This window comes from Capricornis sumatraensis, chromosome 7 (assembly GCF_032405125.1).
Source record: "Capricornis sumatraensis isolate serow.1 chromosome 7, serow.2, whole genome shotgun sequence".
NCBI classification, from domain to species: Eukaryota; Metazoa; Chordata; class Mammalia; order Artiodactyla; family Bovidae; genus Capricornis; species Capricornis sumatraensis.
Window position 1 is genome coordinate 87126480 of NC_091075.1, and position 26332 is coordinate 87152811.

The 26332-nt window shown below is 38.6% G+C and overlaps 1 protein-coding gene and 1 pseudogene across 10 annotated transcripts in view; both read right to left on the reverse strand.

Annotated features, from left to right (window-relative positions):
- LOC138082400 (UDP-glucuronosyltransferase 2B18-like) overlaps positions 1-26332 on the reverse strand; it is a 53040-nt gene that overhangs the window by 13591 nt on the left and 13117 nt on the right. For 3 of the 10 annotated variants that reach the window (XM_068975699.1, XM_068975705.1, XM_068975702.1), the window contains one exon: positions 23795-25273. In XM_068975699.1, coding sequence (XP_068831800.1) covers positions 24994-25273 — 280 coding nt within the window. In that variant the 3' untranslated portion in view covers positions 23795-24993. Of the gene's footprint in view, positions 1-1496; positions 1646-2490; positions 3219-23793; positions 25274-26332 lie in introns of those variants that run through there. The other 7 variants (XM_068975698.1, XM_068975697.1, XM_068975704.1 and 4 more) reach the window with 6 other exon arrangements.
- LOC138082219 (UDP-glucuronosyltransferase 2B18-like) lies at positions 15815-24293 on the reverse strand (annotated as a pseudogene).

Here is a 26332-nt window from a genome sequence, read left to right on the forward strand (position 1 = left end):
GTTAAATTAAATTAAATTTGCTCTAGTAAAGTTTATTAAATTTATCGAATTATTTACATTAAATTAATTTTTTAATTTAGTAAACTTTTTAAATTTATTTTTTAAAAACTCCATAGGATTTCCCTAGTGGCTCAGTGTTAGAAGAATTTGCCTGCAAAGCAGGAGATGCAAGTTTGATCCCTGGGTCTGGAAGGTACCCTGGAGAAGGAAATGCCAACCCACTCCAGTATTTTTGCTTGGGTAATCTCATGGACAGAGGAGCCTGGTGGGCTACAGTCCATTGGATCACAAAAGAGTCGGACACGACTTAGCAACTAGACAGCAACAATGGGGTATCTACTTTACAGCTTTCTGAATAATATAATCTTGATTAAGAAAATCATCTCAATTTCAGTAAGATTCCTGGCAAACATTGGGTTAGTGATAGTATATTATAGTAACAAAATAAGAATAATGAAGATAGTTAATATTTCTTCTGGATCATTAGATGCTACTGACATTTTGGATGTTTCACATGTACTTACAATTTTTCCCTCAATGATAATATGAGGTTGCTACTATTATAAGATTTAGTGTTGTCCTATCTCTGAGTATGTTGCCTGTATCTTGAACAACCTGCCGAATATTCTCCTTTCCCACCCTGCCGTTCACAATCCAACCCAATGACTACATCCTGCTTTTTTTTTTTTTTAAGAATATGTGACCATATCTCTTTCTTATCCCTTTCAATGTTCTTGCAGGTGCTCCTGCTAGACGTTTCTCAAGTTAATAATTATCTGTTTCCAATTCACATCACCAGCATTATCAGCCTCTTTACTTAGCCTCTTCTTGTTTAGATTGAACTTGTACTTCTTGGAAACTGTCATTATCACTCTACCTGCTTTTCTTTTCTATCTTCTTCTATCCCAGCCCTATCTCTTCTGTTTATTCATGAACATCTTCAGATTTTCCTATGATTCATACTGGATGTTTCTATAGCACAGTGGTCTTTTCTTATAATACGTTTACACATTTTTTATGACTTCCTTGTATTCTGTCTTTCTAGGTGGAGGGTCAGGAGGCAGAAACTGTCTACACCGTTTCTCTATATTAGCACTCCCCAAATAAGTTATATATATAATTATCTTATAGTAGGATAATTAAGCTACTATAATTGTAACTAATATTATGCTAATATTAAAGTATAAATTATATATTTACTATATTTTTATATAATAATATAACTATAAGTGTCTGATACTTCATTATGTGTTGAATAGTGAAATCATAATTTAACATATTCTCAAAGTCTCTAGCATATTCTGTTTATTCTGTGATGTTAGTAAATTTCAGATACGTGTGGTGACATAGAAATATATCAATTTCTAACTGGAAGTTCACTGTATCCAGCTTCCCATATCTGACTCATTGCAATCAAACATTCTAAATAAAGAATGCAGGATAATTCTTATTGAAAACACAAAGTTAACAAAGAATAACAATGAGGAGTAGGTGACCTTAGGCAGGGATTTGGCAGGTTTGCAGTGGATGCCGCCAACAAATTCAAAATTTGGTAGCCGTGGGCGAGGAAATGAAAAATCCCAATAGTTTCGAATGAGCCACATTTCAGCTTTCCCCATTGTCTCAACTAATGTAGTGGGCCTCCCTGAAAGTGAAAATAAAAACAAAACAAGAACAAATGTTGGATCAAATGAGAATATTGCTGTGTGTGTATATGTATTATGCTTAGTCACTCAGTCGTGTCTGACTGTTTGTGACCCTATGGACTGCAGGCCTCGAGGCTCCTCTGTCCACGGGGATTCTCCAGGCAAGAATACTGGAGTGGGTTGCCATGTCCTCTTTCAGGGGATCTTACCAACTCAGGGATGGAACCCAGGTCTCCCACATCGCAAGTGGATTCTTTACCATCTGAGCCACCAGGGAAGCCCATGTATATACATTAGGTAAGTTTTATAAAGGACCTTGCCATGATGTGACCAAATATGTTTCAATGTAACTGTTCTTTGACAAATATACAACATTAGATAGGATGATATGATATAATATAACACTATTTGGAAAATGAATTACACAAGTAGAAACAATTTCTAAATGCTACCTAGATACTTGAGCTACAAATATGTGTTTAATTCTTAGTGTACATGTCATTTGCCAAGACATTCTATGAGATTTTTAGTGACTTAAAATTTTAAGTTAAAAAAAAGAAGTTTGGTAAGTTGATAGACAGTCACTAGCAAAGGTCTTATGTGCCTCAACTTATGGTATATGACTTCTTGGTATCCAGTACTAGTAAAGGACTACAAGGTTGTACCTCACCCTATAATTTAGGTGTTTTCATTTCATGATATTTATAAGACTGATGGTTATTTTATATTTTTATTTGAATGTTTCACTTATTTGAGACAAATTTCAGTGAATTTATACTTACACAAACTCACATTCCAAGGCTTTATAAAGATAGGACTTAATGTTACCAACTAAACACATGACTTACCTAGTACTTCACTGTAAAACTGATTCCACTTCTTCTCATTGTATGCCTGGAACCAGAATTCAAAATAGAGTGCATATATCATATTTTTGACCCTCTCCATGAATGTCATGTGATCACTTAATTCTGACAACATAACAGGTACATAGGATGGTGGGAATGGAAGCCTTCCACTCTTCTTTTCAACTGAAGATCCAGGTGTGGAGTAGAGACTGTACATGAATGGTATTTTAAGTATCTCAGCCAGCAGCTCACCACAGGGTCCAACAGCATCTGCAAAAATGACATCAAACCTTTCTTCATGAAGTTTTACCATAAGTTCCTTGTTTGAAACAACTTCTCTACAAGTCTTCATTAAAATATCAGAATATCCCCAAGATAAACTTTCCACTGTTGAAAGATGGTTCCAAAAGGAGTCTCTCACTGCATGCTTCCATTTCTCAATGAAAAGTTTGAGAAAATTCTCATTTTCTTCTTTAATTAAAGGTAGAGGGAAAGTCACTAATTTGAGAGAAGATGTTTTTTTGGGATCAATGAAAGTGGAAACTGAAGGTGTCAAAACAGTCACCTCATGACTCCTTGTGACAAGTTGATCCAGAATTGTCTTCATATTCATCCAATGACTATAGTCCATTGGCCACACCAGGACCTTTCCACAACTTCCAGAACTAAAGTAGCAAGCCAATTGTAGCAGCAGCAGAAGTGAGAGCCATTTCATAGACATCTTGTTCATATGCAGTACTTTAAGCAAACACGGAAGACTTTTTCTATTGCTCAGGCTTATATCCAGAAGACATCAATCAGAAGTTAAATTATAACTCCTATGCCTAAAGTAAATAGATTACACACATAGTCAGCAGATGTGGAAATCAGGTGAAAGGAGAAGTATATAACACTTCAAGATTATGAAGTGTGTTTATTACTGTTTTATCACCACTGTCACCAATCTAAAAGTCGATGAACTTTTACACTCAAATCAATTATATTACCTAAGAGAGAAGATTAATGTAAATCACTGCAAATGAGAGGCTCATGTGTCTGCTGTTTCGTTGACACAGAATTAGAGAAGGGTGACATCAACAAATTTGGCCTTGGAATAAGCAATGACGCAAGGCAAAGGCTAATACAGTTTTGCCAACAGAACACACTGGTCATTGCAAACACCCTCTTCCAACAACACAAGAGAAGACTACACATGGACATCACCAGATGGTCAACACCAAATTCAGATTGATTATATTCTTTTCAGCCAAAGATGGAGAAGGTCTATATAGTCAGAAAAAACAAGACCGGGAGCTGACTGTGGCTCAGATCATGAGCTCCTTATTATCAAATTCAGACTCAAATTGAAGGAAGTAGGGGAAACCACTAGATCATTCAGGTATAAACTAAATAAAATCCCTTACTATTATCCAGGGGAAGTGAGAAATAGATTTAAGGGACTAGATCTGATAGATAGAGTGCCTGATGAACTATGGAATGAGGTTCATGACGTTGTACAGGAGACAGGGATCAAGACCATCCCCATGGAAAAGAAATGCAAAAAAGCAAAATGGCTGTCTGGGGAGGGCTTACAAATAGCTGTGAAAAGAACAGAGGTGAAAAGCAAAGGAGAAAAGGAAAAATATAAGCATTCGAATGCAAAGTTCCAAAGAATAGCAAGAAGAGATAAGAAAGCCTTCTTCAGCGATCAATGCAAAGAAATAGAGGCAAACAACAGAATGGGAAAGACTAGAGATCTCTTCAAGAAAATTAGAGATACCAAGGGAACATTTCATGCAAAGATGGGCTCAATAAAGGACAGAAATGGTAGGGACCTAACAGAAGCAGAAGATATTAAGAAGAGGTGGCAAGAATACAAAGAAAAACTACAAAAAAGATCTTCATGACCAAGATAATCACGATGGTGTGATCACTCATCTAGAGCCAGACATCCTGGAATGTGAAGTCAAGTGGGCCTTAGAAAGTATCACTACGAACAAAGCTAGTGGAGGTGACGGCATTCCAGTTGAGCTGTTTCAAATTCTGAAACATGATGCTGTGAAAGTGCTGCACTCAATATGCCAGCAAATTTGGAAACCTCAGCAGGGCTTCCCTGGTGGCTCAGATGTTAAAGTGTGTGCCTCCAATGTGGGAGACCTGGGTTCGATCTCTGGGTTGGGAAGATCCCCTGAAGAAGGAAATGGCAATCCACTCCAGTATTCTTCCCTGGAGAATCCCATGGACGTAGAAGCCTAGTAGGTTACTGTCCACGGGACCACAAAGAGTCGGACATGACTGAGCAACTTCACTTGCACCTTCACCTTCAGCAGAGGCCACAGGACTGCAAAAGGTCAGTTTTCATTCCAATCCCAAAGAAAGGCCATGCCAAAGAATGCTCAAACTACCACACAATTGCACTCATCTCATACACTAGTAAAGTAATGCTCAAAATTCTCCAAGCCAGGCTTCAGCAATATATGAACCATGAACTCCCTGATGTTCAAGCTGGTTTTAGAAAAGGCAGAGGAACCAGAGAGCAAATTGCCAACATCTGCTGGATCATCAAAAAAGCAAGAGAGTTCCAGAAAAACATCTATTTCTGCTTTATTGACTATGCCAAAGCCTTTGACTGTGTGGATCACAATAAAGTGTGGAAAATTCTGAAAGAGATGGGAATACCAGACCACCTAACCTGCCTCTTGAGAAATCTGTATGCAGGTCAGGAAGCAACAGTTAGAACTGGACATGGAACAACAGACTGGTTCCAAATAGGAAAAGGAGTATGTCAAGGCTGTATATTGTAACTCTGCTTACTTAACTTATATGCAGAGTACATCATGAGAAACTCTGGACTGGAAGAAGTACAAGCTGGAATCAAGATTGCCAGGAGAAATATCAATAACCTCAGATATGCAGATGACACCATATTTATGGCAGAAAGTCAAGAGGAGCTAAAAAGCCTCTTGATGAAAGTGAAAGAGGAGAGTGAAAAAGTTGGCTTAAAGCTCAACATTCAGAAAACAAAGATCATGACATCCAGTCCCATCACTTCATGGGAAATAGATGGGGAAACAGTGAAAACAGTGGCAGATTTTAGTTTGGGGGACTCCAAAATCACTGCAGATGGTGACTGCAGCCATGAAATTAAAAGATGCTTACTCCTTGGATGAAAAGTTATGACCAACCTAGATAGCATATTCAAAAGCAGAGATATTACTTTGCAGACTAAGGTCCATCTAGTCAAGGCTATGGTTTTTCCAGTGGTCATGTATGGATGTGAGAGTTGGACTGTGAAGAAAGCTGAGCACCGAAGAATTGATGCGTTTGAACTGTGGTGTTGGAGAAGACTCTTGAGAGTCCTTGAAGTGCAAGGAGATCCAACCAGTCCATTCTGAAGGAGATCAGCCCTGGGTGTTCTTTGAAAGGAATGATGCTAAAGCTAAAACTCCAGTACTTTGGCCACCTCATGTGAAGAGTTGACTCATTGGAAAAGACTCATGCTGGGAGGGATTGGGAGCAAGAGGAAAAGGAGACAACAGGATGAGATGGCTGGATTGCATTACTTACTCGATGGACGTGAGTTTGAGTGAACTCCGGGAGATGGTTATGGACAGGGAGGCCTGGCGTGCTGTGATTCATGGGGTCGCAGAGAGTCGGACACGACTAAGCGACTGAACTCAACTGACATCAACAAGATGCATGGTTAGGAGGTCCCAATGCCTTTATTTTTCACAAAAATAGCAAAAACCATAAATGAACAACTACAAATTACTTTGGGGAATTTCTCGACTACAATGATGAAGCAGCAGAAACCCTGCATATTGCAAAGCCTGAGGATCACCATGTAGAAAAGTGTGGGAAAGAGTTTACATCTCCCATCCCTTTCTCCAGCTCAGAGGGGCTTGGCACTGGCAGAGATCCCCTCAGAGGGATTTCAGCCCATGGAGAAAAATAGTGCAGGGGAACTCCAGCAACCTCATCATCATGACCTTTGCAGCCTTGCTCTTGAGCACTCCCACAGTGTGCACCTCCACTGATTCAACAACAGAGCTGCCCAGGGTCCCGTCAGTTGTGTCCTTCCTGAGGCTGAAATTTCGCTGTGGTGAGACCTGATCTTGGGGTCAAGGAGTCTCCTCATCACTTTGTACCCTGCTTTCCCTGATTGAGGTGTCACAGTGCCTTACCATCTGTGCAACTGGAGTTTCTCATCTGTGCCTTGCTCCCAGGTTTGTCTTATAATAGCTGTGGTCATGCTGCTGTTTATTTGGGTCTCACCCTGTTAATCCTAGTCTTGGTTTTGACTGACCATTGTCTAGGCTGAGCTGCTGCTGTTTCACACGCCATTCCTGGGTCCTGAGTCACGGCTTTAGTCTATCATTGCTGGGGCAACAGTGCAGACACTCTGTGCCTCACCATGGGGCCTAGTTAGGGTTCTGATCCACAATTACCATGTCCACACCACTGCTTCTGTACCTCACCCTTGGGTCCCAACATGTGGCTTTGATAGGTCATTACTAGGAACATACTGCTGATGGTCTCTGACTTCCTCTGTGGCCAGAAGTGGAACTTTGACTCATCATCCCCAGGCTGTGTATCCCAGGTACAGCACCTGACACCTGGGCTTAAGCCACTGCACAACCCTGTCATGTCAGGGCCTTTACCTCTGCTGCATTCCCCTTACCTCTAAAATACATTAACAATATTTCATATGTCTAGAAATACAACTACGTAAATGTTTTACATGCCTGCTTTTTATATTTGCCAAGAAAGAAAAAGAGAAGATAAATGCACTTGTGTGTGTGTGTGTGTGTGTGTGTGTGTGTGTGTGTGTGTGAATTTGCTTCTGTAGTGCCCAACTCACTGCGACCCTATGGACTGTAGCCTGCAAGGAACTTCTGTCCATGGGATTCTTTAGGCGAGAATACTGAGTAGATTGCTGTGCCATTCTCTAGGGGACTCTTTTTGATCTGGGATCAAACTCATGTCTCTTATGTCTCCTCCTTTGGCAGCTGGGTTCTTTGCCACTAGCGCCATCTAGGAAGCCTCAGTTCAGTTCAGTTCAGTTCAGTCGCTCTGTCGTGTCTGACTCTTTGCGACCCCATGAATCGCAGCACGCCAGGCCTCCCTGTCCATCACCAACTCCCAGAGTTCACTCAGACTCGCATCCATCGAGTCAGTGATGCCATCCAGCCATCTCATCCTCGGTCGTCCCCTTCTCCTCCTGCCCCCAATCCCTCCCAGCATCAGAGTCTTTTCCAATGAGTCAACTCTTCACATGAGGTGGCCAAAGTACTGGAGCCTCAGCTTCAGCATCATTCCTTCCAAAGAAATCCCAGGGTTGATCTCCTTCAGAATGGACTGGTTGGATCTCCTTGCAGTCCAAGGGACTCTCAAGAGTCTTCTCCAACACCACAGTTCAAAAGCATCAATTCTTCAGTGCTCAGCCTTCTTCACAGCCCAACTCTCACATCCATACTTGACCACAGGAAAAACCATAGCCTTGACTAGATAGACCTTAGTCGGCAAAGTAATGTCTCTGCTTTTGAATATACTTTCTAGGTTGGTCATAACTTTTCTTCCAAGGAGTAAGCGTATTTTAATTTCATGGCTGCAGTCACCATCTGCAGTGATTTTGGAGTCCCCAAAACTAAAATCTGCCACTGTTTTCACTGTTTCCCCATCTATTTTCCATGAAGTGATGGGACTAGATGCCATGATCTTCGTTTTTTGAATGTTGAGCTTTAAGCCAACTTTTTCACTCTTTCACTTTCATCAAGAGGCTTTTTAGCTCCTCTTGACTTTCTGCCATAAATATGGTGTCATCTGCATATCTGAGGTTATTGATATTTCTCCTGGCAATCTTGATTCCAGCTTGTACTTCTTCCAGTCCAGAGTTTCTCATGATGTACTCTGCATATAAGTTAAATAAGCAGGGTGACAATATACAGCCTTGATGTACTCCTTTTCCTATTTGGAACCAGTCTGTTGATCCATGTCCAGTTCTAACTGTTGCTTCCTGATCTGCATACAGATTTCTCAAGAGGCAGGTTAGGTGGTCTGGTATTCCCATCTCTTTCAGAATTTTCCACAGTTTATTGTGATCCACACAGTCAAAGGCTTTGGCATAGTCAATAAAGCAGAAATAGATGCTTTTCTGGAACTCTGTTGCTTTTTTGATGATCCAGCGGATGTTGGCAATTTGATCTCTGGTTCCTCTGCCTTTTCTAAAACCAGCTTGAACATCAGGGAGTTCACGGTTCACATATTGCTGAAGCCTGGCTTGGAGAATTTTGAGCATTACTTTACTAGTGTATGAGATGAGTGCAATTGTGTGGTAGTTTGAGCATTCTTTGGCACTGCCTTTCTTTGGGATTGGAATGAAAACTGAGCTTTTCCAGTCCTGTGGCCACTGCTGAGTTTTCCAAATTTGCTGGCATATTCAGTGCAGCATTTTCACAGCATCATCTTTCAGGATTTGAAATAGCTCAACTGGAATTCCATCACCTCCACTAGCTTTGTTCATAGTGATGCTTCCTAAGACCCACTTGACTTCACATTCCAAGATGTCTGGCTCTAGATTATTGATCACATCATCATGATTATCCAGGTCGTGAAGATCTTTTTTGTACAGTTCTTCTGTGTATTCTTGCCGCCTCTTCCATATGCACTTATACTGTCATATAATTTCTTACATTTAGCAGTGCTCTTGGGTTTATCATGGTGATTAGAATTGTAGCCTGGATTTACATTCTTAAGCCGTACGCTTTCCTTCATTTTTTTTTTTTTTCTGTAAGGTAGACTTCCCAGCAATACATTCTTTTTGGGTGGATAAGGGTAGAGGACTATCTATATTTTGCCCTCAGTTTTGAAAGAGTGTTTCATGAGAAATGCTAGGCTGGATGAGTTAAAAGCTGGAATCAAAATAGGCAGGAGAAACAACAACCTCAGATATGCAGATGATACCACTCTAATGGCAGAAGCAAAGAGGAACTAAAGAGCCTCTTGATGAGGGTGAAGGAGGAGAGTGAAAAAGCTGGCTTAAAACTAAGTCTTAAATAACTAAGATCATGGCATCTGGCCCCATTACTTCATGGCAAGTAGAAGGGGAAAATATGGAAATAGTGACAGGTTTCCTCTTTTTGGGCTCTAGAATCACTGCAGATGGTGACTGCAGCCATGAAATCAGGAGATGTTTGCTTCTTGGCAGGAAAGCTATGATAAACCTAGAGACTGGGTTAAAAAACAGAGATATTATTCTGTTGACAAAGTCTGTATAGTCAAGGCAATGATCTTCCCAGTGGCCAAGTAAGGTTGTGAGAGTCAGACCATAAAGAAGGCGGAGTGCTGAACTGTGATTGCTGGAGAAGATTCCTGAGAGTCCCTTGAACAGCAAGGAGATCAAACCATCAATCTTAAGGGAAATCAGCCCTGAATATTTGGTGGAAGGACTGATGCTGAAGTTGAAATTCCAGTATTTTGGTCATCTGATGCAAACAGCTGATTCATTGAAAAAGTCCCTGATTCTGGAAAGATTGAGAGCAGAAGAAGAGGGTGTCAGAGGATGAGATGGATGGATGGCATGAAAGATGCAATGAACATGAACTTGGGCAAACTTCAGGAGATGGTAAGGGTCAGAGAGGCCTGGTGTGCTGCAGTCCATGGCATTGCAAGGGTTGGACATGACTGGGCGACTGAACAACAATGACCTTGATATAGAATTTTTGATTGACAGTTTTGACTATCTGGATTTTGACTATATCATCTCACTGACAGAGAGCATCCACTGTTTCTCATAAGATATAAGCAGTATCTTGATATTCCCTTGTAAGGTTGAATTATTTTTCTTTAGTGCTTTAAGGTTTTCTGACTTGAGCTTTCTTTTGTGTATGTTAGTGTGCTTTATCATGTACCAATATTCTCTAACCCTCGTTTCATTTTTTGTCTCTGTTCTTTGGATTATATTATGTTATTGATCTATCTTCAAATTCACTTGCTTTTTCATCAACTTCTTATTTATTCCCACTAGTGAATTTTTCATTTCAAATACAGTAATTTCAACTCCAAAATTTCCATTTGTTATTTTTGTAAAATATGATTTTTATATCTCATTTTTAGACTCTATTAGATGTACATTTTTATTATATCTTTCTTCTTTCATCATAGTTTCATGATGATAGGTTGTATGCTTCCAACAATTTATATATTTCTCCAAAGTTCTCCAATTTGAAGAATATAATGATACTGAATAGTCTCTTGTGATCACTTATATTTTTATTTTAGTTTCTCATTTTATTTATTTCAGTGTTTTGTCTTTTTGGTATTTTCCTTTGGGTCACTGAACCCATTGACATTAGTTAATTTGAAGTTTTTCCTTGTTAGAGCCAGCCATTAGTCCCTTTCATAAGGAGTTTCTATTGACTGTTTTTTCACCATTTAGGTCACATATTTGTATTTCTTTATATGTCTTGTGAAATTATTGTTAAGGTATTGCATTTAGACAATGAAGTGTAGCAACTCTAATTCCATGTCTTGTTACTGATATATGTTTACTGACTACATGGACTATTTTAATAGAGTCTCTTTCCCTTACAGGGTAAAGCATCTGATGCAACTATTTGGAGGGTGCAGCTGCCACAAAATTCACATTACCTGGGCAGACAGTGCTTTTAGTAGCACTCTTCTTTTAACTGCCTCCTTTCATATCACACACCAGTAAAGTAATGCTTGAAATTCTCCAAGCCAGGCTTCAGCAATACATGAACCATGAACTCCCTGATGTTCCAGCTGGTTTTAGAAAAGGCAGAGGAACCAGAGAGCAAATTGCCAATATCTTGTGGATTATTGAAGAAGCAAGAGAATTCCAGAAAAGCATCTATTTCTGCTTTATTGACTATGCCAAAGCCTTTGACTGTGTGGATCACAATAAGCTGTTGAAAATTCGGAAAGATATAGGAATACCAGACCACCTGACTTGCCTCTTGAGAAACCTGTATGTAGGTCAGAAAGCAACAGTTAGAACTGGACATGGAACAACAGACTGGTTCCAAATAGGAAAAGGAGTATATCAAGGCTGTATATTGTCACCCTGCTTATTTAACTTATATGTAGAACACATCATGAGAAATGCTGGGCTGGATGAAGCACAAGATGGAATCAAGATTGCAGGGAGAAATATCAGCAACCTCAGACATGCAGATGACACCACCCTTATGGCAGAAGGTGAAGAAGAACTAAAGAGCCCCTTGATGAAAGTGGAAGTGGAGAGTGAAAAAGTTGGCCTAAAGCTCAACATTCAGAAAACAAAGACATGGCATGTGTCACTTCATGGGAAATAGATGGGGAAACAGTGGAACCAGTGGCTGACATTATTTTTCTGGGCTCCAAAATCACTGCAGATGGTGTTTATAGCCATGAAATTAAAAGACACTTACTCCTTGGAAGGAAGGTTATGAAGACAAAGTATTAAAAGGTAGAGACATTATTTTGTCAACAAAGATCCATCTAGTCAAGGCTATGGTTTTTCCAGTAGTCATGTATGGATGTGAGAGTTGGACTATAAAGAAAGCTGGGCACCAAAGAATTGATGCTTTTGAACTGTGGTGTTGGAGAAGACTCTTGAGAGTCCCTTGGACTGCAGTGAGATCCAACCAGTCCATCACAAAGGAAATCAGTCCTGGATGTTCATTGGAAGGACTGATGTTGAAGCTGAAACTCCAATACTTTGGCCACCTGATGTGAAGAGCTGACTCATTTGAAGATTCTGATGTTGGGAAAGATTGAGGGCAAGAGGAGGAGTGGACGACAGAGGATGAGATAGTTGGATGGCATAACCGACTCAATGAACATGAGTTTGGGTAGGCTCCGGGAATTGGTGATAAACAAGGAGGCCTGGCATGCTGCAGTTCATGGGGTCGTAAAGAGTCAGACATGACTGAGCGACTGAACTGAACTGAACAGAACTTCATGCTGTTAGATTTCATCAGTTTTTTAGTGATTGTGCTATAGCTGTTTATAACATCTTGGGGCATAAATTGCTCCAAAATCTGACCCCTTGCCGGATAGTTTTAAAAGTCAGTGTTTGAGATGTGTTCTGACTTCAGGAATGCTTTTCATAGCTGTGTCTTTCTCTGATTTTCTTTGATAAACTAGTTTGTCAATGTTTAGCTTGTATCTGTCATTAAACAATTACCTTCCTCTTAACTGTTTACCAACAGATCTTTCATAGTTTGTGAGTGCTCATAGGCTTGACTTTTTCACAGTCTTATTCTATTAACTGAGCCCCTTAAGAATAGCTTTTATATCCTAAGTCTCCCTCTGGTCAAACTTTCTGAACTTTCTCTTCAGAGCTGGAAATAGGAACAGTGTGGTGTATATCTTTCTCTGTGAAATCCCTCTTTTTTATGTAAACAGTAGTGTTAATTTTTAGTTTTCCTTTTCATCATGGAACTTCCATTCTATGAATGAGCTGGGAAAACACCTTTTGTGATTCAGTATTCTCAATATTCTGTGCATGAATAGAACCTTGGCCCTATTAGTGGAGCTGGTGGAAGAAGGGGGAAATTTGATGGCAATACTTATATGGAAATTTGCCACTGTAACTCATAACTAGGGGGTATGTGTGTGTATGTGGGAGAAAGTCAAGTGACTAAACCCTTCTAAGATGATACAATAACACTCAAAAGGGAGCTGTGGATAGTGAGAGCCTAGTGTTCTTTCTGAACCTACCCAGAGTGGAGTCTAGTTTTCTGAATAAAGATGATGAGAGAGGGAGATGTTTGGGGATTAAACAGCAAAGGCTTTCAGTGATTTTTCTCTTAATGTATTTTTTCTGAAATAAATGTGTCTTTACTTGCTGTATATCTTTAGGGCACTTTCTAGACACTAAATAGTTGTTTTAAAATATAACTTTCAGTAGTTATTCTTACTTCATGTAAGAATTTGTTCATGGAATATATCATGTTGCCATTTAAGAAATGAGAGTGCTGGGGCTTCAACTATGGCTCAGTAGTATGGAATCAGTCTGTCAATGCAGGAGACACAAGTTTGATCCCTGGTTCAGGAAGATCCTATATATTGCAGGGCAACTAAGCCAGTGCATCACAGCTATTCAGCCTGTGCTCTAGTGCTGGGGAACTGCATCTACTGAGCCCATGCATTCCAACTACTGAAGCCCATGCATTCTAGGGCCAGTGCTCTGCAAAAAGAAAAGCCACCTCAATAAGGAGCCTCTGTACCACAACTAGAGAGCAGCCTTCACTCTCTGCAGCTAGAAGAAAGCCTGTGCAGCAAGAAGACCCAGCAAAGCTACAAACTAAAAGAAAAAGAAGTGGGACGTCAAGGTGCAAAATTTTCTATCTATATCTATCTATCTATGTTGATGTGTAGTTGATTTATAATTTTGTGTTATTTCAGGGGTATAGTATAATTAATTAGTATTTTTTTAAAATTACATTCCATTATACTTATTACAATATGTTGGGTAATAATTCCTTGTGCTCTCTTGTAGATTCTTGTTGCTTATTTTATGTATTGTAGTTTGGATCTCTTATTCCGTACTCTTAATTGGTTGCTGTCTCCCCTGCTGTTTGGTAAGCATAAGTTTATTGTCTATGTCTGTCAATCTGTTGTATATAGATTCATTTGTATTATTTTTTTAGTTACGATATTAAGTGACATAGTATTTTTCTCTTTGTGGCATATTTCACTAAGAATAGTGATCTCTAGTTCCAACCAAGTTATTACAGATGGCAATATTTTATTCTTTCCAAGGGTGAGTAATATTCCTTGGTACACATTTGCCATACCTTCTTAAGATAATTTTCTGTTAATGGGAATTAGGTGGCTTCCATGCTTTGTGTGTGTTAGTGGCTTAGTCATGTATGACTCTTTGCAACCCCATGGACTGTAGCCTGCAAGGCTCATCTGTCCATGGAATTCTCCAAGCAAGAATACTGGAGTGGGTTGCCATTTCCTTCTCAAGGCGATCTTTTGACCCAGGGATTGAACCTGGGTCTCCTGCATTGCAGGCAGATTCTTTACCATCTGGGCTATAGGGAAGTCCCATCATGTTTTAGCTATTATAAATGGTGCTGCTATGAACATTGGGGTGCACGTATCTTTTGAAACTAGAGTTTTTCATTTTTTCAGCTATATAGCTAAAGTGGGATTTCTGGATCATGTGGTAGTTTTATTTTTGGTATTTAAGTGATTTGCATAATGTTTTTTATAGCAATTGCACCAATTTACATTCCCAGCGACACTGTATGAGGGTTCCCTTTTCTTCACATTTTCTTTGGCATTTAGTATTTTGATATTTCAGTGTTAGTGTATAGAAATGCAACAGGTTTCTGTGTATTAATCTTGTGTCCTTCAACTTTGCTAAATTAATTTATTTTAATAATGTTTATGAAGATAATGAGGGCTTTCTACATAGAGTATCGTGTCATCTGCAAGTGGTGGCAGTTTTACCTCTTCCTTTCCAATTTGGATAATTTCATTCTATTTTTTCTAGTCTGATTGCTGTGGGTATGAATTCCCATACTGTATTAAACAGGAAGTGAGGGTGGGCATCTTTTCCTTGATTCTGATCAAGTTTTCAATTTTGAGTATTATATTGACTGTGTTTTTATAATAAATGGCCTTTATTATGTTGAGATATATTCCTTCCATATTCAGTTTGATGAGAGTTTTTTTTTAATGAATGGATGTTGGATTATATCTAATACTATTTTGTGTCTATTGAAACGATTATGTGATCTTTGCTGTGTTTCTAATCCCACAAACACTCTTCTGGGAAATAGTTTAATTGGATGAAAGTGAATGTCTTGCCATGGCTTTAGGTAAGAAGTGCTGTTGAGGCTGGATGCACAGTGAAAACAAAGAACTATTAATAGTCTCACAAATAAAATTAAGGGGTGAATCTTTTTACAAAATTCCAATTATTGAACAATTTCTATAGCAAGGAAAAACTATACAATTCTATATCAAATGAAGTTTAAAATTCTGAATATCTACAAAATAATATGGTTGAGTAGACTGGTTATTGTTCTTGTTTCTGCACTCAACATGTGAAAAACAATTACATTCAATAATTTCTCTTTAGTATAACTTTTGAATTAAAATAATAAATTTCACTATATATGCATGTAATTTTATTTTTATTTAATTTTAACCAGTATTTTTCCTTTGAAAAACATAATTCTAAGTCAGGTGGACAATCCCTTGAAAGTGAAATTTATATTTTGTCACAAAAGGAGAGGAACTTTACCATAATTCCTCCTACTGGAATAAGCATGATGAGTTCTATTTATGTGGCAAACAAGCTTGATATCTCAGAAACAGCTAGTCTCTTTTCCCCTTCTTTCCTGTGCCAGCAAACTTCTGGCAACAAAACAGAAAACACTTTGTGATGACAAAGGCAGTAGTTGCCACACCGGTCAGCAGGAACCCAATCACATCCAGAGAGTTTTACTGGAACCAGTTGAGGTCGTGGATAGCTGGTCACAGGTGACTGGCTCCTTTGTGGCACATGACAAACTCGATCCAGAAGACTGCTCTGTCCAAGGGATTCATAGGCTGATCATGTTGAATAGCTAATAACCTCATGGCATTCCCTTTGTAGCTGAAAGAAAATCAAACAGACATCTATTTATAGAATGAGCTCTAATTGATCAAATGTGTGAAATTTTCTTTCAGATGGTAACAGAGAAAACAACACAGAGTGGAAGAAAAATAGATAATTTTACTCCAAGGTGATTATTGAGACCTTAACTTGTGGGTTAGGATATCTTAAATGCATAGAATTTCAAGAGCTGAAGAATAGAAAGAAAATGGGAGAGGATGATTGTGTAGTCTAAAGAATGGAATGAGTTAAGTCCCAAAGGGGAAAGAAAGGAAAGGAATTCATATGTTTGTGCAAAGTTTGAATTCTCTAGTAAAAAATTGTTAATAAATCTGGTAGATACGTTTTAAAATGTAGTCATAATCTAGAGATAAGCAGGTAAGTCTATGGTGAGGTTCAGAGGCATGTCCAAACAGAGCTGATCTTACATTAGTGAAGTAGTAGCTGAAAGTGTGGAAGTGGATTGACTCGGTTTGATTCCTGACTGACTCTGACAATTGCTGGCTGCTTTTTTATATTCTTTCTATTCCTCTATTTTTGTTTTTTAGTATAATTTTATTAAATTTTTAAAACCTTTTTATTTTCAAAGTACTCATTTTATAATTGGAGGGCCCAATTGCTATATAAATTGGATAGGAATAGTACCTTATCTGATCATTTTGAGAATAATGTATTGATTCTTAGAGACATTCCTAGCAGGTAGTATTCTCTCAGAAAATGTTTTCTTATATTGTTGTTGCTTTGGTTCTTGTTCTGAAAGAATCTGAAAAAGACTCAAAATTTCACTTTCAAGCATTGCAGTTACATTCATTTCTACTGTTGAAATGATGATGGAGTGTGTGTGTGTGTGTTGATGGACTGTGTGTGTGTGTATGTGTGTGTGTGTGTGTTAGTTGCTTAGTCAAGTCTGACTGTGTGAGACCCCATGGACTGTAGTTGGCCATGCTTCTCTGTCCATGGAATTCTCCAGGCTGGGATATTGAAGAGGGTAGCCATTTTCTACTCCAGGGGATCTTCTTGACACAAAGATGATGGGCTAATAGACAAAAAAGTAGGAAGAATAAAGAAATATGGTTCATGAACTCTAAATCACAAAGTGCTATAACATGGCATTATAGCAATGACAATGGAGGTAACTTCTTTCTCTTTTCTGTCAAAAACATGGGGGGAGCACTGGGTTTTTGAGAGGACTGTGATAATCTGGAAACATATTTTGTAATACTATAGCAAAAGAATACAATAAAAAAGTTACTTAATATGTGTAAAGTCCAGTATTATTGCCTGGAGAATCCCCATGGACAGGGGTCCACGGGGTTGCAAAGAGTCAGACACGACTGAAACGACCTACCAGGCATGCACAACACTATGTTACTAAATAAAATATGCATTATATCATAGCCTTCAGTATATAGTAGCTAATAAATCATCCTAATTTTCTGACACCAATGATAACCCTGTATGTGAGAGAGCAAAAGAGACATAGATGTGTAGAACAGTCTTTTGAACTCTGTGGGAGAGGGAGAGGGTGGGATGATTTGGGAGAATTGCATTGAAACATGTATATCATATAAGAAATGAATCGCCAGTCCAGGTTCAATTCTGGTTACAGGATGCTTGGGGCTGGTGCATTGGGATGACCCAAAGAGATGGTACGGGGTGGTGGGAGGGGGGTTCAGGATGGGGAACACATGTATACCTGTGGTGGATTCATGTTGATGTATGGCAAAACCAATACAGCATTGTAAAGTAAAATGAAATAAAATCTGAAAAAAATTAATTAAAAAATAAAACAAAATTTAAAAACATATAGCATGCTTGGGGCTGGTGCATGGGGATGACCCACAGAGATGTTATGGGGAGGGAGGTGGGAGGGGGGTTCATGTTTGGGAAGACATGTAAGAATTAAAGATTTTAAAATTAAAAAAAATAAAAAAATAAAAAAATAAAATAAATAAAAACATATAAATATACTAGAAAGATATACTTATAGAAAATCAGCAAATGAAAGATCTATTTCTTAAGAAAAAGAAAATTTGCTTTTTATACTGCTTCTTTAGGTAAATAGCTGCATTAAAATTAAATAACACAACTTATAAAACATAAATGGACACTGTACTACTATCATTGACACATTCTCTAAAAGTTTCATTTCAAAGACATTATGAAACAATAGAGAGAAGTATACATATGTATGAGTTCAGTTCAGTTCAGTCGCTCAGTTGTGTCCAACTCTTTGCGACCCCATGAACTGCAGCATGCCAGGCCTCCCTGTCCATCACCAACTCCTGGAGTCCACCGAAACCCATTTCCATTGTGTTGATGATGCCATCCAACCATCTCATATTCCATCATCCCCTTCTCCTCCTGCCCCCAATCTTTCCCAGCATCAGGGTCTTTTCAAATGAGTTATTTCTTTGCTTCAGGTGGCCAAAGTATTACAGGTTCAGCTTTAACATCAGTCCTTCCAATGAACACCCAGGACTGATCTCCTTTAGGATGGACTGGTTGGATATCCTTGCAGTCCAAGCGACTCTCAAGAGTCTTCCCCAACACCACAGTTCAAAAACATCAATTCTTCTGCCCTCAGCTTTCTTTAGAGTACAGCAATCACATCCACACATGACCACTGGAAAAACCATAGCCTTGACTAGATGGACCTTTGTTGACAAAGTAATATCTCTGTTTTTTAATATGCTATCTAGGTTGGTCATAACTTTCCTTCCAAAGAGTAAGCATCTTTTAATTTCATGGCTGCAATCACCATCTGCAGTGATTTTGGAGCCCAGAAAAATAGTCAGCCACTGTTTCCACTGTTTACCCATGTATATGTCATATTTGTGATATTAATACAATTGTGTTACTGAAATTCATGTATATCCTGAAGTGATTTGGAAATCAAATATTTTTGCTTTTAGAAAATTTGGCTTTTAGATAGTAATAGCACAACATATCTCTTCCAAATAAGACAAGAACAGACACAACCAAAATAACTCAAAATATATTTATATTTATAAGCAGCATTGACACAGTTGTAATTAAGTTAAAAAGTTCTATTTGTTTACCATTTATGAGTGATGGGTTCAAAGTATTAAAGACTTGCAGATAGAGAACAATCTATTAGTTACTCTATTTAGGGGAATAGAAATATATGGGTAAGAGGCAAAAACTACTGGGAATAATATAAGTACAAAGTTGTATTGTACAACATTAGGAATATAACCAATATTTTGTTTTGAATGGAAAATTACCTAAAAATTGTGTAAAATGTTTTATAAAAGAAATATCCAGCATATCCCTTCCAAGTCAACCACATTTAGATTTTGTAATTCTTCCAAAGAAGACAAAACTATCACCATAAAAAAACCCAAAAACTATGTACATTTATACATAGTATCTACATAGTTGAAATTGGGTAATTGGAAAGTTCTAGCTCTTTACCACTTATCAGTGATGGAATCAAAATATTGGCATACTGTTCTCTAATATTTCAAAATATTAGAAACCCTGGAAAATATTAAATGTAATGGGAAGTTGAGATTGATTATGTCAAGGTGGTTTCCTGAAAATAGCCATCTTTGAAGAGTTTAAAACATCTGAGGAGTTCTCATGCTGAAGGAAAGTAAAGTGGGCAGACAAACATTCATGGTATTCATTGTTCCCTACTATAACTTTGTTCTCAATGCTTCTTAATCCTTCTATTACCATTTCAGTGATTCTTTCATGTTGATGACTTTGTTGCTGTTGTTCAGTCTGTCAGTCATGTCCGACTATTTGTGACCCCATAGACTGCAGCAGGCCAGGCTTTCCTGTCCTTTACCATCCCCTGGAGCTTGCTCAAACTCATGTCCATTGAGTTAGTGATGCCATCCAATCATCTCATCTTCTGTCATCCCCTTTTAATGATTAGTTCTTTCAAAATTTCTCCACTATCTTTAAACCACTGACAAACCCTTCCCATAAAACCATGAAAAAATATTAATGTGACACTCACAATAGATTATTGGTGACTGTTTTCAAAGCATTGAGCCAAACTTACTTCTCATTGTGCTTCTGTGAAGACTCATGGCTGCCTCCCTGGCTTTCAGTTGAGAACTTCTCTAGAAAGAATAGCTAGTTAAAAAAAAAAAAAAAAAAAAAAAAGAACCATACTCATAAAGGATTATTAATGACTTCCTTCAATGCACTGAGAAAATCTCTTCTTGATATTGTTTCCAAGTCCAATATGACAGCAGCTTCCTTGGCCTTCATATGAATGTTGTTGTGAGGTTGATCGGCAAGCAAAGGAAGGCCCACTATACGGATCCCGTGGTAGATGGCCTCATAAATGCCGTTGCTTCCACCATGAGTTACAAAGGCTTTGGTTTTTGGGACCTAGGAATGAATGAATTTCAGCAAAAATTATTAATTATGTTTCACAATAAAATGAGAAATGGGCTTTATTAAAGCACTGAAATGTGAAATGAAAATATCTTCTGTCATATTAATAAAGAAGAAATGTGATAGCCATTAGCAATTTCTGGCCTCTAATGTGAATGAGAGCTCCCCAAACTGAGATCCAGTGGATGCTGCCAGCCCCCACAGTGATTGCTGAGGAGCTGGGAGAATGCAAGAAGTGGTCACTTCATGGGAAATAGATGGGGAAACAGTGGAAACAGTGTCAGACTTTAATTTTTTGGGCTCCAAAATCATTGCAGATGGTGATTGCAGCCATGAAATTAAAAGATGCTTACTCCTTGGAAGAAAAGTTATGACCAACCTAGATAGCATATTCAAAAGCAGAGACATTACTTTGCCGACTAAGGTCTGTCTAGTCAAGGTCTTTCCAGTGGCCATGTATGGATGTAAGAGTTGGACGTGAAGAAAGCTGAGCACCGAAGAATTGATGCTTTTGAACTGTGGTGTTGGAGAAGACTCTTGAGAGTCCTTTGGACTGCAAGGAGATCCAACCAGTCCATTCTGAAGGAGATCAGCTTGGGATTTCTTTGGAAGGAATGATGCTGAAGCTGAAACTCCAATACTTTGGCCACCTCATGTGAAGAGTTGACTCACTGGAAAAGACTCTGATGCTGGGAGGGATTGGGGGCAGGAGGAGAAGGGGATGACAGAGGATGAGATGGCTGGATGGCATCACGGACTCGATGGATGTGAGTCTGAATGAACTCTGGGAGATGGTGATGGACAGGGAGGCTTGGCGTGCTGTGATTCATGGGGTCGCAAAGAGTCGGACACAACTGAGCAGCTGAACTGAACTGAACTGAGACAGACCTTTGTTGGCAAAGTAATGTCTCTGTTTTTTAATACGCTGTCTAGGTTGATCATAACTTTCCTTCCAAGGTGTAAGCATCTCTTAATTTCATTACTGCAGTCACCATCTGCAGTGATTTTGGAGCCCAAAATAATAAAGTCTGCCACTGTTTCCCCATCTATTTGCCATGAAGTGATGGGGCCAGAGGCCATGATCTTAGTTTTCTGAATGTTGAGCTTTAGGCCAACTTTTTCACTCTCCTCTTTCACTTTCATTGTTGTAGCCACACGTACTGGGAAACAAACTCACTCAGAAGGACAATGCAGATAGCGGAGTGCAGTTTATTACACTGGTGGGCCCAAGGGAGAGTCTCCTCTTAGCCAAGGACACTGACCAGCATTTGTGAAAACCTTTTATACCCCATGCATACGTATCAGAACCCATCACTCCAAATTCCTTGAGACTTACATAAACCAAGGAAAATGCAATCCCAATAACCCCATCATTCACGTGCTATGTACTCATGTGCTCAAACAGTCAAACAGTTATCCAATAATCAATAAACCAGAGCTTACACTCCGATAGATACAGAAAAATCTATGGCCTTTCTGGAGGAAGGGGTGATTAGTGTATGTTTTCTCTTAGGCGTTGAGTAACCTAGATACGATCTTCAAGGTTCCCCTGTCTGGAGGGTGTCTTATCCTTCTGTTGTTGTTTTCATAGACACTAAACACAGAGTTCAGAGCCCATTGGAAAGGTGGCTTAGCATGATCAGCATGAACAGGTCTAAGATGGGGTCCAGGCCCTATGAATTCCCTCTTCATCATCAAGAGGCTCTTAGTTCTTCACTTTCTGCCATAATGGTGGTGTCATTTGCATATCTGTGGTTATTTATATTTCTCCCAGCAATCTTGATTCAGCCTGTGCTTCATCCAGTCCAGTGCTTCTCATGGTGTATCCTGCATATTTAACTTAAAATAAGCAGGGTGACAATATACAGGCTTGATATACTCCTTTTTCTATTTGGAACCAGTCTGTTGTTCCATGTCTAGTTCTAACTCTTGCTTCCTGACTCGCATACATGTTTCTCAAGAAGCAAGTCAGGTGGTCTGGTATTCCCATCTCTTTCAGAATTTTCCACAGTTTGTTGTGATCCACACAGTCAAAGGTGTTGGCATAGTCAATAAAGAAGAAACAGATGTTTTTCTGGAACTCTCTTGCTTTTTCAATGATCCAGCAGATGTTGGCAATTTGATCTCTGTTTCCTCTGCCTTTTCTAAAACCAGCTTGAACCTCAGGAAGTTCACGGTTCACATATTGCTGAAGCCTGGCTTGGAGAATTTTGGCATTATTTTACCAGCGTGTGAGATGAGTGCAACAGTGCGGTAGTTTGAGCATTCTTTGGCATTGTCTTTCTTTGGGATTGGAATTTAAACTGACCTTTTTCAGTCCTGTAGCCACTGCTGAGTTTTCCAAATTTGCTGACACATTGAGTGCAACACTTTACAGCATCATCTTTTAGGATTTGAAATAGCTCAACTGGAATTCCATCACCTCCACTAGCTTTGTTCATAGTGATGCTTCCTAAGGCCCACTTGCCTTCACATTCCAGGATGTCTGGCTCTAGGTGAATGTGAGTGATCACACCATCATGATTATCTGGGTCATGAAGATGTTTTTTGTACAGTGCTTCTGTGTATTCTTGCCACCTCTTCTTAATATCTTCTGCTTCTGTTAGGTCCATACTATTCCTGTCCTTTATTGAACCCATCTTCGCATGAAATTTTCCCTGATATCTCTGATTTTCTTGAAGAGATCTCTATTCTTTCTCATTCTATTGTTTTCCTCCATTTCTTTGCATTGATCACAGAGGAAGGCTTTCTTATCTCTCCTTGCTGTTCTTTGGAACTTTTCATTCAGATGTATATATCTTTCCTTTTCTCCTTTGCTTTTTGCTTCTCATCTTTTCACAGCTACTTGTAAGGCCTCCTCAGACAGTCATTTTGCTTATTTGCATTTCTTTTTCTTGGGGATGGTTGATCCCTGTCTCCTGTACAGTATCAAGAACCTCCGTCCATAGTTCATCAGGCACTCTGTTAGATCTAGTCCCTTAAATCTATTTCTCACTTCCACTGTATAATCATGTTTCAATTTACTTTTAATATTAATTATGTCTTAGGTTGATGAATGTCATACAGTGTGGATTGTGGTCCTCTTGACTAAAATACTCATTTCTTCAACTGGACCAGTTCGATCATAAGCTGCTTTCTTGATGTGCAGTTTTCATGAGTGTGGCTTCAGATTGCTTTCATCTGATTCACCAATTTTTCTTAAAATTTCTGTAATTTTTTTTTTAGTGCTCATTTTATTTATTTTTTTTAAACACCTATAGTTTTTTTTTTTTTTTTTTACTTTATTTTACTTTACAATACTGTATTGGTTTTGCCATACATCAATATGAGTCTGCCATGGGTGTACACGTGTTCCCAATCCTGAACCCTCCTCCCACCTTTACTGTGCTCATTGTTGCTGATTATGTCAGTCATAGTAGACCCAGGTTTAAAACATGATGTCTATGTTATTTTCTGTCATGATAAGGAATTGTATTTTACATATAAGTGCTATGGCAAGGAATGAGGCAATAGCTGCTTGAATAAAGAGACAAAAGAATGATAAATGCTAATCAAAAGTGTGGTTCAAAATACATTATAATGCAATAGTAATTAATTCAATCTATGGTCAACAAACCCGTTGGATATCACATCATATCTGCAAGTAGTTAAGTGATGCTGTGTCCAGTTTTGTAAGAGTATATACAGACTTAGATTGTATTTAGATATAGGTATGATCTGTAGATAAATTCAGGTACATTTTGAGAGAATGAAAATTTTCTAAGTCCCTTTAGAGTCCAGGTTATATATTTTCTTAATATACAGTTGAGAACTTACATCCATTATTAAAAGTTGAATATGGGAGGGAAAATAATAGGTGACTAAAAGGTGGATGAGAAAAAGAAAATTAAGTCATGAAATTAAAGATTTTTCACAAATATTTCAATTTTATAATAGGAAGTAAGTGGCAGTTGCTATATTTCTAAATCTACAAACACTCTTCTGGGAAATAAGCTAAACTGGATGAAAGCAAATGTCTTGCCATGGCTCTAGGTAGGAGGTGATTCTGAGGCTGCATGCACAGTAAAAATGAAGACCAGATAGTGGTCTCACAAATAGAATAAATGGATGAAACTTTTTACAGAATTCCAATTATTGAACAACTTCAATAACAAGGAAAACCTATAAAATTTGACATCAAAATGAAGTTAAAAATTCTGAATATCTATAAAATGACACAGATGCTATGAGTAGACTTCTTGTTGTTTTACAAAGAGCATGTGAAAATAGTTACACAATCATTTCTTTTTAGATTAACTTTTTAATTAAAAATTAAATTTTAATATGTATGCATATAGTTTTATTTAATTTTTCATCAGTGTTTTTTCTTGGCAAGATATATTTTTGTCAGGTAGAAAATCCTTTGCAAATAAAATTTACATTTTGTCACAAGAGGAGTAGAACTTTATCATAATTCATCCTACTTTAATAAATATGAGGAGTTCTACTTATGTGGCAAACGTGCTAGACATCTCAGAAACAGCTAGTCTCTTTTCCCCTTCTTTCCTATGCTAGCAAACTTCCGGCAACAAAATAGACAACACTTTGTAATGACAAATACAACAGTTGCCACACAGGCCAGCAGAAACCCAATCACATCCAGAGAGTGGTACTGGAACCAGGTGAGGTTGTGGGCGGCTGGCCGCAGGTGCTTGGCTCCTTTGTGCCGCATGACAAATTCAATCCAGAAGATTGCTCGGTCCAAGGGTTTCATAGGCTGATCATGTTGAATGGCTGATAACCTCATGACATTCTCTTTGTAGCTGAAGGAAAATCAGTGATTAATTTATAGAATGAGCTATAATAGATAAATAAATGAAATTTTCTTGCAAATGGTAGCAAAAAGTGCAACACAGAGTGGAAGAAAAGTAGCTACTTTTCCTCCAAGGTGATTACTGAGATCTTAGCTTATGGGCTGTGCTGTGCTTAATCAGTCAATCGTGTCCCACTCTTTGCCACACCATGGATTGTAGCCAGCTTGGCTACTCTGTCCATGGCGATACTCCAGGTAGGAATATTGGAGTGGGTTGTCATGCCCTCTTCCAGGGGATCTTCCCAACCCAGTGACTGAACCCAGATCTCCTGCATTGCAGGCAGATTCTTTACTATTTGAGCTACCAAAGAAGCCTGAGAATATTGGATTATCCTATCTCTTTGCCAGGATCTTCCTGACCCAGGAACTGAACCAGGGACATTCTTAGAATCTAGTATACTCTCAGAAAATGTTTTCTCATATTGTTCCGGTTCTTGTTCTTTTAGAACAAGATTCTCTTAGAATGTGGAGAAGACTCAAAATTTCACTTTCAGGCATTGCAGTTACAATGCCTGAACTACTGTTTCTACTGTTAAAATGATGATGGACTGTGTGTGTGTTTGTGTTCAGTTGTGTCTGACTCTTTACAACCCCATAGACGGTAGCCTGCCAGGCTCATCTGTCCATGGAATTCTCCAGGCAAGAGTACTAGAGTTGGTAGCCATTCTCTTCAGGGGACCTTCCTGACTTGGAGATGATGGCTAACAGACAAGAAAGTAGAAAGAATAATGAGATATGGTTCATGAACTCTAAATCACAAAGTGCTATAACATGGCACTGTAGCGATAACAATGGAGTTAACTTTTTTCCCTTTTCTGTCAAAGCACAGGGGGAACACTTGTTGTTTGCAAAGATTGCAGTAATCAGGAAACATTTTTGTGATACAATAGGAATCAGTTCAGTCACTCAGTGATGTCCGACTCTTTGTTACTCTATGGACTGCAGCATGCCAGGCTTCCCTGTCCATCACTAACTCTCAGAGCTTGCTCACACTCATGTCCATTGAGTC